General features: G+C 27.3%; 1 protein-coding gene across 3 annotated transcripts in view; it reads left to right on the top strand.

Moving 5' to 3' along the window:
* Positions 1-11,595, top strand: part of LOC126907742 (cytochrome P450 4C1-like) — an 81,465-nt gene extending 69,870 nt beyond the window's left edge. For 2 of the 3 annotated variants that reach the window (XM_050689316.1, XM_050689317.1), the window contains exons 3-13: positions 1,220-1,329; positions 3,533-3,623; positions 3,902-4,090; positions 6,718-6,787; positions 7,864-7,990; positions 10,376-10,454; positions 10,516-10,622; positions 10,701-10,769; positions 10,839-11,007; positions 11,069-11,248; positions 11,307-11,595. In XM_050689316.1, the coding sequence (XP_050545273.1) occupies positions 1,220-1,329; positions 3,533-3,623; positions 3,902-4,090; positions 6,718-6,787; positions 7,864-7,990; positions 10,376-10,454; positions 10,516-10,622; positions 10,701-10,769; positions 10,839-11,007; positions 11,069-11,248; positions 11,307-11,509 (1,394 nt within the window). In that variant the 3' untranslated portion in view covers positions 11,510-11,595. The remainder of the gene's footprint in view (positions 1-1,219; positions 1,330-3,532; positions 3,624-3,901; positions 4,091-6,717; positions 6,788-7,863; positions 7,991-10,375; positions 10,455-10,515; positions 10,623-10,700; positions 10,770-10,838; positions 11,008-11,068; positions 11,249-11,306) is intronic. The other variant, XM_050689315.1, reaches the window with a different exon arrangement.
* Positions 11,596-13,366: the final 1,771 nt, after the last annotated feature.

Here is a 13,366-nt window from a genome sequence, read left to right as displayed (position 1 = left end):
TTTTGAACTCTTAAGCAGTAAAATAATTTCTTATAAAAGGGAAATGCAGGGTAAGCAAATCAATAATGGTGGGAAAAATAATATAAATGGAAAACATGAAAAGTATTGGGGAACTGTACGTATTGACGAAGAAACGTCGAGTTACGAGTCAGGATATATTTAGTAGGTATATTGAAAAGGTAGTTGTGCTGGTGGCTGACAAGGAGCCACCCTTTAGTCTGCTAATTTTAAGCTAGACCGTGCTGACGGGTTAAACTCTACCCCTCAAGTAGTTTACTAATTTGAGGGATTGGGGCTGACCAGTGTATCCAACGAGAGAACTCGAGAAGAGCTTGAAACGACGAACTAATTAATTTGTATAAAAATTTTGTGTCTATGTCGGGGCACTACCGACATACGGTAAATGGCTCTTAAACGTACAGCTCAATTAAGGTACTTCAACAATTTTGATTATCTTCAAAATGCTAGAAAAACAAGCTAGAAACTCAAATGTCTCAAGACATTTGCAGCAGTAGCAGTGGAGGTGACCAATATTATGCGAAGTACCATGTGGAAGATGGGGACAGTCTTGATCATTTTCTCCAGTAAACCATTTGGAGACTTTCCGACCGACTGAACGGCCAAAAGAAGAAAAAGAACATAACGCCATATTAATATAGCACTATGAACTTCAATTATTTTAATATACTGAATGAGTATCTACTGCAAGCGTGATATGCATTATAACTCTACACCATTACGAACTGTCCCCACAATAAATAATAATAAATTCTTTCTAAAAATTAAACACTATCTATAGATTATTTATTGCTATAATACATATTTATTCATATATTGTAATTCTAAATCAAAAAACTACTAATCAGGCTTAATAAAGAATATAGGAATTTATTTTACTTTTGGTATAATCCTTCAATTTTTTAAAATTAAACACTATATACAGATTTGCATCGAAACGTTTTTTCCGATACTGATTTTAATTACTGTCAGATATCATCTATACTGAACCCAACTATGTCAAGTCCCAACTGTGCTGAGTTTTTATATGTAAATTCTCTTTTTTACTAATTAGTTATAATATATATAGTCTAATTTAGGATGGAAAACAACTCGAAAAGTTGATTTAAAAAATTATATTTTTGCTTCTAATGAATGTTTCTTTGTACTTAAAAATAAACATGAACGTATATAGTGTAAATACATTTAATTTGATTTTTAGATATAATGGAAAAGTTTATCAAGTTAAATGAACGATACGGGCCGGAACCATATAAAATCTGGTTAGGTTCTACATTTGTTTTAAATGTTATGAAGCCAGAAGATATACAAGTATGTTTTGATTTTTTCAACATTATTTATTTATTATTATAAATTAAATTTAATGTATAGAGTTGTTCTTTAAAAATATATTTCATTATTTAAAAATTAATGTTTACTAAAAACTTTTTACTTAAGGATTACTGACACTCAGAAGTGTATTCATATTTTTTCAGCCTATAGGCATTTCAAATTTTGTTACCCTTCATAACGTTATGAGGGAGGATTAATTTTCTCTATTTTAGTCATAACACTTCTGGATATTCCCTTAAAAAAAAATATGTAAAAATATTTTTCAAGCAAATGTTTTTTATTAATAAACTATAAAATAAGTATTATTATTAATATATTACATTACTAACATAAATATTAAATGGTTGAGAACAAAAAGAACACATATATAATACATAATATATAATTAGCTATTATAAAATTGAATTATATTAACATTTAGTTTTTACAAATGAGTCAATTAAATCTTCGCTATTCAGTTCGTATGACATTTAATTTTTTGTGTTGGAAATGCGATATTATTTAGCTTTTTATCATCATGAGTGAATTTTAGATAGTTTTTGACACGTTTGATAAAAGAAAAAGATCTGTCTACAGTACAATTAGACACTTGTATACATACGAAAATGCTATATCAATATTTGGAAAAATATTTTCGATTTAATGAAACTATTTGTTGTCTTTTGATAAATACCGTTTTTTGCGAAAATCGTCTATAATTACTCATTTTACTGGATCGGCCTTCAAAATTAACGTATTAAAAATCATATTAGTTAAATTGGGAGATATGCAACTATCTTCTTATTCAACGAGTTCAACTTCAAAAGGCAAAGTATATTTTATTTTATTTTCACAAACTTGAGAATACGAACAACAATAAAATCTGTAGTTTTATCTTCAATTATTCTTATACAAAAAATGGGGGAAACTGGTTTGTCAAGAAAATTAGTTTATATCGATGTTTAATTTGTAAAATTTTATAATCCATCACTTTTTAACTTGGCAATATTTTTGTATTGGTCGCCACTTAACCGTTTTCTAATTGCATTCATATTCACAAAATAAAAATAATATTCAACAAAAAATAAACGTAAACTAATAGCGTACTATAAAGGAGCTACGCGAACACGAGTTGAATTATGATAATAACATCCTCGGCATGATATGTTTTTCAAAATAGATTTTAAAATGACATTAGTCAATTTTTTCCGGTTTAAAAAACTCTACAGAGACAGCGATAAGAAAGGTACTGTAAAAGTAATAAATTTGTTTTTTATTAATAACCTCTGTTATTGTTATCGGAATATTGAAAATAAATTTAACTTTGTTTGTATCTATCAATAAACATATCATAAATACACAGTAAATTTAAACTATTATGATAATTATTATGAAGTCAATATGTCATAACAACAATAAAAATATAAATCGCTTTTTATAAATTTGTCGGCCTTTAATATTTGCCACCCCTCAAAATTTGCCACTGTAGACATTTGCCTATAGTGCATACATATAAATACGCTGCTGCTGACACTTATACTTATTCTTAGATTCTAACATAGTATAAGAACGATTCATTACAAATAATTCATTCAATTATTCAAAAAATAATTTCGACAGTATATTCAGGGTTCATTTAGTCAAATATACTTCTCGAATTGTCAATTATAAAGTATTTTTTTATAAATCTTTTATACCTTATAAAGGTGTCAAGATTAGTTTTTTTAAATAACAACATACATATGTAACTAGCTTATATCATAGAAAATGACCGATCAATTATAGCTTCTAAACTATTACTTCTAAAATTATTTATGTTTTGATACCTGGTAGGTGGAAAAGTGCGACTGAGAGATGCCTAATGATTAAAATAGGCATACCCTCGCCATAACTTTAAATCATATTTTAAAATGATATAAACAGATCACTTTATTTTTTTTTAATTTTAAACTAACTAAATTAGTATGGAATATTCTTTTATAAGTAAATAATGTTCAATTATTAGTTTTTATTAATATTTATTAAATATTATATAATAAAAAACATCTTGTTGCTGAGAAGTATACTAAAGAAAATGTTTAAAAATTTTATAGTATAAAATGTTATTTTTTTTAAATACATTTTAGTAGATTCTTTTATTTTTTTTATAAAAAAAAATTAATTATTTTTTTTAAAAAAAAAAAATTTCTTATTTTTTTTTCAGACTATATTAAATAATTCTAATGCTCTCGAAAGAGGCAAATTATTCAATACATTGAGTGATGTTTTTGGAGATGGATTGCTTACTGCTGCTGGTGAGAGAGAAAAGTTACTTCCATTTTAATTAGATAACATTAAAACTAAAAATGAATAATATTCAGTATTAAATTTATAATTTTTTATAAAATATTTATTTTATAAAATTATTTATAAATTTAATTTCTAATATGGAAAGGTATAAAATTTTTTTCTAAATAAATTATAAGCAGATTATATGAATAATATCTAAAAGTTACAACATAATTTTTGTTATTTAATTGTCTAAGAATAAATTAGAGAGAAATTATCTATGAATTTTTATAATTATTTTCAGTTCCTAAATGGAAATTGCGTAGAAGAATTATCTCACCTTTTTTTAACACTTCCAACATAAATACACTTTTGACAATTTTCAATGAAAAAAGTGCATCTTTTATATCGGATCTTCGAAAAGAACTGAAAAATTCTGAGTCATTTGATATGCGGGATTATGTTTATTCTGTTTCTGTTGATGTGATATGTGGTAAGTGATAATCTTAAAAATACTATTTATTTAATACTATGTATTTTATTAGTCATTTCTATAATAAAATTATATTTAAATACACAGTATAATCGTGTATACTTTTGATAGTTGCAAAAAGATTAATTATAATTAATCTTATAATAATTATTGATAAATGATAATTATTTTTCAAAAAAATATATTGTATTAATGAATGATTAGAAACATAAGAAACATGAGCCATGAAGTTTATTATTGTAACTCTTGAGGTAAAACAAATAAATGCTTTAGTTGTAACAAAATATTTTGAACAGAGATTAGATGAGAACTAATAAACTGAAATATTTTTAATATTTAATCGCAAACTAGATAAGAAATTATTGTTTTCATGAATATGCCAGCCTTTCTATGTCTCCAAGCAAACTTCCTAAAACATTTAAATTATTCGCAAAACACTGTACTTATATGTGATGCCACCCAATTGTCACTCCAGTTGTTTTTATTTGCGTTTCCCTGATAATTTTTTTCAACACTATATTGAATAAACATGATGAAAGCATGAAATCTCCATACTTAAAACTGTACTACAAACGTTCTTAACATTATGTGTTAGACCCTTATTAGCTTCGATGTGAAGCTCAGAAGGTATTAATTTTACTATGATGTTTTTTTTTTTGTGTGTCTGTATACGCTCAATCTCAGCTCTTGCTGGACCGATTTTGATGAAAAATATGTCAAAAGATCACAAATCGTATCTAGTCAAAGATATTACCCTCAAAATTTGAAAAAAATTTCCTCGTTCCCCGAAAACGGGGGAAATCCCCCTAAAAATTTCTAATTTTAAAATCGCTAATTTTAAACATTTTTTCAACTTTTTTTACTTAAAATTGCCATAACTTTTTTAAAAATAACTGAATGATTATATATATTTTTTTATAAATACCTGAGGTATTTACCTATCATTTTATATATTTTTGTGAACATTTGACCCTTTACTAGCCCGCAGGAAGGATTTCAAAATGGTAACTTTTTTACAAAAAAATAACTTTTTCTGCTTAACTTTTGAAAATGTTCCGGAAAGGCTGACAACTTTTATATATACCTTAAATTAAAGCTTATGTAATATAATTTATTTTGAAAAAAAAAATTTGATCTCTGGAATTGTCTTCATAGTGAAAACGAACATCAAAGTTAAAGAAAAACGTACGATTTCCGTGAAAAAATTTTCGATTTTATATTTTATATTATTAAATTTATATTGCGATAACTTTTGGAAAAATGTATGGATCAATATTATTATTTTTTATAAATAATTTTTATATACCCCTTTCATCTATCACTTTTTTTGTAAATCGGATCATACCCCTTTATCCAAGGGGGGGGGTCAAAACATGCGTATTGAAACTAGGATATTTTCAATTAATTTTTAAAGTGTTCTAGAAATACTGACACTTTTATATGTATCTTAAATTGAAGCTTATGTAATGTACTTTAAATTTAAAAAAAGGCTTCAACTACGGGTTGGAACACAAGGTTCCAATCCGCGTATGGTAAGGAATTTCTTGCATTTTTTCTTAATTCTTTTTGACTTAGAATAAATTTTCAACTCCTTTGATTTTTATCTCATTTATATTTAATAACTTTAATAAAGATCAAGGATCCCATCACTGTGGTCACCACTCACGAGAAGAAATTTCTTATTCATATTAAAATTATTTTACTATATTATAAGTTTTAGCTTCGATGTAAAGCTGAGAAGATATTTTTTTGTGACTATCATTTATTTTCTCTGCTCTAACTCGACCTACTTTTTTCAACGATACGTCAAATGACTACAGTTCGTATCTAGTTGAAGATATAACCTTAAAAAATGAAAAAATTAGCGATTTTTAAATTTATAATTTTTTTTGAGATTTTCCCCATTCATGAAAAAGTTGATTTTTGTAAAAACATTTCTATTTTGAAGACCCCCTGTGAGCAGGTTATGTGTTAGATTTTCAAATAACGACAATTTTTTAATATGTAATACATAACATAATTTTTAATTAAATATATGTTTAAAGGATACAATGTTTCCGGGACTTTTGTAAAAGTTAAATTCAGTTTTGTAAAAAAGTTGCTATTTTTAATCTCTTCTTATGGGCAGGTAAAGGATCAGATTCAAAAATATTAAATCGAAAGAGAAATATCTAAGGTTTCAATATAAAATAAATTATTTTGATTCATTCATTTTTCAATAAGTTATGGCAAATTTTAGAAAAACAAAAGTGAAAAAATGTCAAAATTTACCGATTTTAATAATCGTAATTTTTGGGGGGTTTTCACCGTTTATGGGGAACGAGAGAAATTTTTTCATTTTTCGAGTGTAATGTCTTTGACTAGATACGATTTGTGATCTTTTGACGTATTGTTGATCAAAATCGGTCTAGTGAGACCTGAGATTGAGTGGTGCAGTCACGAAAAAAGAAAATAAAAAAACACATCATAGTAAAATTAATACCTTCCCAGATTCGCATCGAAACAAAAATATCTGGAATGTTTTTTAGATAATTGAATAGTATTTCAAATATATTTAGATAAATTTATTTAAGTAGTATTTTCAATGCTACTTAAACAATGTTTATATGTTTACATATTATTTGCAGAAACAGCATTGGGATATCATATTGGTACGCAAGATAAGGACAAATCTGAATTTTTGTATTCAGTGTTAAAGTAAAACATTATTTTATTTTTATACTTATAGTAGCTTAAATTATGATGAAATTGTAAACAGATTTTTTTGTGGAAATTTTAAATCTTGACTTTTGAACATTTTATCATTATGAATAAGTTAAAGCTTACATGGATTGTCTTGTTGCTTGAAGTGCTTGAGGATATATCCATGTTTGCAGTTGAGTTCTGACGTTTCGGACTCATTTCAGAGTCTATCTTCAGAGTGATGGTTGCTAATCGGTGGCTAACAAAGAAACTCATTTTGAAAAACGGATGTACAAGGAAGCAATAGAAATCGAAAAATGTCCGGAAAATTTCAACAGAGAAGATGGATGGAAAATCAGCAATACTTGGTTACCTATTATACACCAGACAAAAAGGAAATCAACCAACAACACCGAAAATAATTCAATATACGAAGAGGCTACAATCAACATAACAAATAATGGCCGGTGTAGGAAAGGAAGACCGAAATGTCAAGAATGCCGTAAACAACGTTAGTCAAAAATCGAAATGTTGTCAACAACATTAGTCAAAAACCAGATGTGGTCAATAACGTTAGTCAAAAACCCAGATACGGAAACAACGTTAGTCAAAAACCCTGATACAGCAAACAACGTTAGTCAAAAACTAGATGTTATCAATTTTATAAAAGCAGACTGTTATCAAGATAAGCCGCCAGTATAGTTGCAGCCACTGACTAGCAACCATCACTCTGAAGATGGATTCTGCAATGAGTCCGAAACGTCAGAACTCAACTGCAAACATGGATATATCCTCAAGCATTTTATCATTTTCTATTAGTTATTATAAATTATTTCCAAATAATCCGTTAAAAGTCACAATTTGTTTTTACTACAAATGAAAAATAATTTTATCTGAGCATTTCAAGAATTCGAAAGAATTGATGTAAGTAGTTGAGCTATTTACACTTTAGCTATCTATTATAAATTTCATGACTAATGGATATTGTTATTAGTATAGACCATATTAATTCAGAAAGTCAAAATTTTTCTCCTTTATTGTTGAAGAAGAAAATTTTATACTTAATTAGTAATAAATGAAAAATGATTAAGAATTGCAGATATAATTTGTGCGAGAATTATTAATCCATGGCTGTGTTCTGATTTTATTTTTAATATTTATGGAAAAATTAAAGGCTTCAATAAAATATATGAAAATGTATTTAAATTTCCCGACAAGGTGAGTTTTATGATATTAAAAAATATATATAAGCACAATTAAGTTACTATAAATATGTTTAAGAAATTAATTTCTAATATTTTATAGTAGGAGGAAGATATAATTCTTTTTTTAATGGTAATTTTGGATTAGTAGTGAAACGTTTTTTATTTACGTATTCCATTTTAATTTATATTACTTAGTTAAAATGATAAATAATATGAAAACATAACACATTTTTTCTGAAATAATCAATTTATTACGTTTTATCTACAATGAATATTTATTACTTATTATATCAGTTTCACTTTAGAAACTAGTTAAATTATATAAAGAGATAGCTATAACCCTTTGGATCACGGTCGATAACGTTTTGTTACAAGCACCGTAGCAAATGATTAAAGGGATAAGAAGAGTTCTTGAGTTAATTGCACTTTGTAGGCATGTAAGTGCAGATTTTTTGTCAAGACCCTATGCATAGATGATGCTGACATGTTCATTTCTTGAGCACGACGGCGATGAGATTTTCGTGGACTCACCAGAACTGAATCACCCACAAGGGCCACATTTGTCCCACTTCGAGGACGTCCTGGGCTTTTGATGTCTTCAACTGAACCACTTACTTCGAATTTTGTAACTAAACGACGAACAGTTGATTATTTTGGAGCATTATGATGCCCTAAAATCGTACGTAATTGGCTAACGGTGGCTACGAAACTTTTACCGATTCTATAATAAGTTTAAATGAACAAAATTCGTTGTTTTGTAGTATACTTTTCCATGGTAACACAATAAACACAATTACTAAGAACAACCAAATTCCTTGACAATACAAAACCTCAATAAGAATAGATATCAAACATCGCAAAAACAATGTTGCCAACAATAAACAAAAAAATGGCGGCATTATCATATTAGGCGTTCTTTTTGAAAAACATACCCAGTGACGCAGCAAACTATTTAAGTCGGTCTAATAACTAATAATTATTGCAGACACTAGATTACTAAAAAAAACTATAGCTCACTTAATTTTTTTTCTAATTATTTCAACATGTTTAAAAAAAAAATTTTTTTTTGACTAATTGTACTTTATGAATGTGTTAAAGCTTTCATGGATTGTCTTGTTGCTAGAAGTGCTTGAGGATATATCCATGTATACACATGGATATATAATTGAACTTTATTTTATAATTTAAAAATTTCACTCATTTTCCTTAGATATCTCTAAGCAAATTATAATGCACATTATATATGTTAATTACTTAATTTCTAATAATTATTGCTGTAAATTTAATTAAAAAAACGGTAACACAGTGGTATCGCGGCAGAGTATGGATGTGACATAGTTGAGACAAGTATAGATGATACCTGACAGTGATTAAAATCACTATCATAAGAAACGTTTCGATGCAAATCTGTAGATAGTGTTTAATTTTAAGAAATTGGTAGATTATTCCAAAAACAAAATTAACTCTTATTTCCTTAAATATAACCTAATTATTTGTTCTTTGATTTTAAAGTATAATATATGAATAAATAATAATTATAGTAATTTACTATTGTAATTTTTACGGATATATTATAAAAATAATAAAATAGTTGTATATTTCTTTATTTTTAACGTGCATAAAAATTTAAAGTGCTTACAATACTTTTCAATCAAAAATTTTTATTACTTATGAATAAATACACTGGATTACAAAAAACTTTCATCAGAAGTAAGAATATACTTTTCGAGCTGTTTTCAAATTTCAGACTTTTTCTATCACTTCTAAGTTTTGATATTATTACTAATTTTTAGTAATGTAATAGACACAAAAAATAGTAATAAAATATGAAAAAACACATCATAGTAAAATTAATACCTTCTCAGCTTCGCATCGAAGATAAAAGGAGAGGTTCAAGTGTCGCACAGTATGTCATAAAACAACGAGAGAGCGTTTGTCGCCTTCTTTAGGTGGTGTGCCATAATCCAGTTGACTTTGCACCCTAGATAGATAGCGGTGTACTCTGATCAGGCTAGACTAGCAATAAAATAAAGCGACTGATGAGAGAAACGTGGTATTCGTGTTTTAAGTTTGCCGCAGAATTTACGGCATAGTGACTCACTTTTTCGAACTTTAAATATAAACTAGTAAATTTATTTACTTGATATCGCTAAAACTATTGAAATTTAAGAATAGAAGAAATTAATCATTTTGCACCTTTTTTTTTCTATTTTAATCTTCATCAAGAACCTTTGCTTAAACTGTTTTTTAATTGTTATAAATTTATTTTTCTTTAAGTCCAATAATTATTTAAATTTATTAACGGATACTTTTCTATATTAATATTAATATATAATATCGTATATACAACTCAAACAAATATGGATGTATGATTTACGATTGATATTATTCTTATTAGATAATTAAAGAAAAAAAATTTCAATATGCCCAAAGGAAAAAAACTAACTTCAGTTCTTTAAACTTAACCAGAAATGAAAGTAATGTTTTAATTAATTTATATTGTATTTATTAATGAAAGAATATTAATCACTATTGTAGAAGAACAAAGAAAAGTTTTATTGGATGTATTGTTGGAGTTAAATGATAAAGGAACAAATCTTTCAAATAAAGATTTAAGAGATGAAGTTTTATCTGTGATATTTGGAGTAAAATAATATAATTAAAATCCTAATCAATTTTTAAAAAACCCAATTCGTATTAATATTTTCCTATTGTTTTTATAGGGCATGGAGATTATTTCAATAACTATTTGTTTCTGTATTTTAATGTTAGCTATCCACGAAGACGTACAGGTAATATATAAATGTATAAGTTATCATCAATGTTACCATATTTAAAATTAAATAATTTTAAATTAACAGGACAAAGTTTATGATGAAATCTACCAAATAATGGGCGATGGTGACCGAATAGTAACAATTGAAGATACGATTAAGTTTGTATACATGGAACAATGTATCAAAGAAACTCTTCGATTGTACCCCGTAGCACCAATGATATTAAGAGAACTTCGGGATGATGTCAAAATAAGTAATTTCTCAGAGCGTATAAACAATAAAACCAGTTTACAATTGTGTTTTTGGTTTTTAAGGCAACTACATAATTCCAAAAGGTACTACTGTTAATATTTCACTAATAGGAACCCATCACTTACAAGAATTGTACCCAAATCCCTGGGAGTACAACCCAGATAATTTTGATCCAGAAAAGGTTGCAAAACTACATAAGAATAGTTTTATTGCGTTTGGTGATGGACTTAGGAACTGTATAGGTACTTATGAGTTATTCATGTCCTCATAGTCTTAATTTAGAATTTTTTAATAATTTAGGGGAAAAGTATGCAATGCTACTAATGAAAGTTCTTCTATCGACATTTTTACGTAACTATAGTGTACATACTAAATGTAAAATGTCTGACATTAAGTTAAAAATCGAATTAATGATGAAAAGTGTTCATGGATATCAAGTAATGATACGTCCAAGAGACAGTAAACCAACTTTCAAAGTAAAATGTAATGAGAAAAATGGTTAACATAATTATAATACATAAAATTTTGTTTTAATTTTAATCATTATAATATTTAATAAATGAACATTAAATATTAAAAATGTGTTACATATATTTGTAAAGCTTATCATTAAAACACATTAATAATATTACTTTAAGTTAACATTTTTCTATTGACGTACTTTTTTTGGAGTAATAAATGACTAATACAAGAAGATACATGTACCCACATAGCATTTGTCAATGTTTAACATAAAATGAATATTGAGTTCAGCTCGAATTTTGAATGTTTCATAAAAAATCTTGAATAAACATAAATATATGATTTATCCACCGAAACTGTGCCCTGTGCAAGAGGACTGAGTGTACGGCCCTGGCTAAGAATCTGCGCCGTACCTCTCCCCTTCCCCAGATTGAACATTAGTTCTGCCAGGCTGCCCATAACTATGGGATGCACGAGTGTTGTGTGGCTCAGGTTGTATCTATAATTTACACTGTCATGTTGTGATGAAGTCCGAAGTTAATCAAGATCTGAATCACTACACGACGTAGATTTCCCCATTAACCGGACCCTAAACTCAGATCTGTTGCCTGGGCTGCGCTGTAATAAACCAAAAATAAAAATACAAGAAATAAAAAGAAATAAGAATTTAGAATTAAAAATATGGCTATATTTATAATATTCTGAGATTTTTTTATTAATTTACTCTCTTTAATTTTTATTAATTAATTTTCTCATTAATTGTTTCCTTTATTAATTATTAATTTTCCTATTTAATTTTTATTAATGGTTTATTATGCAATAGATTGTTGGAGATTCAAAAGCATAGATTACATTGTACTTACCTTATGTCCTGTGTAATGCAGTAATATTTGAAGTAATCCAATGTTGATTTTGGTATTTAACGCACTACATATACGATTTACACTATACGTCATATAGTCCATATAATTACTTACAAAAACTATTCAAAATTTTAAATAATAAGATTTAATTATACAAAGTGTACGACTGATCTTACTTGTAAAAGATTCTAAACACTATATTTTATTATAAATATAATTTTAATTTTTTTACTTATTGACTTTTTTACGTCTATTGAACAAGTATTTTTTTTTAGAGAGTATATTTTATTGAGAGATCGACACCAATATTTCTTAAATTTTCCTATGACCTGGCCAAAACAAAATTCAGAAATATTTATATCTGTGTAAAAAATTTATCAAGGCGGAATTGTGGTGGCCCAATGTGTCCCGGCACTAGAAAGTGCCTTGAAATGATGCGGCACAGTAATCACAAAGACAAAAATTAAACACTAAAAATATATTTGTAAGTTTCTTTGCGCTATCCGCCGGCGCGATGCTCGTTAAAGCAAAAACATTAAGCTCAAAGACTAGCTAACCAATAAGAAAAGCTCACAATATATTTGTATTATTAAATAAATTTTAACCCCTTTCTGCATATGGTCCCATTAATGGCACAAATTAGTTTTTCTTATATATTTCGTTCAATATTTGTCCGTTTGCGTTACTGCATGCATGGTTGAATTTGGCACAAAAAACTAAACAAATTTGATATAAGACTTTACTATCTAGTGGTAAATGTCTGTACTATAATAATAAAAATCGAATAAAATATTTGATACGGCATTATCAACTTTTCGCGCGTTTTCAGAGCTTGATAACATGATTTTTGAATCACTGATTATCAAACAAAAAAATCCAGCACAGTGGAGTCGCGGCATAGTGGGGACGTTGCATAGTTGGGTCCAGTATAGATTTAATCTGACAGTGATTAAAATCACTATCATAAGAAACGCTTCGATGCAAATCAGTAGATAGTGTTTAATTCTAAGAAATTGGTGGATAATTACAAAAGCT

Source organism: Daktulosphaira vitifoliae, unplaced genomic scaffold (assembly GCF_025091365.1).
Source record: "Daktulosphaira vitifoliae isolate Bord-2020 unplaced genomic scaffold, ASM2509136v1 Scaffold_5, whole genome shotgun sequence".
Taxonomy (NCBI): domain Eukaryota; kingdom Metazoa; phylum Arthropoda; class Insecta; order Hemiptera; family Phylloxeridae; genus Daktulosphaira; species Daktulosphaira vitifoliae.
The sequence above is the reverse complement of the archived record's forward strand: the minus strand, read 5'-3'. Positions and strand labels throughout refer to the sequence as shown.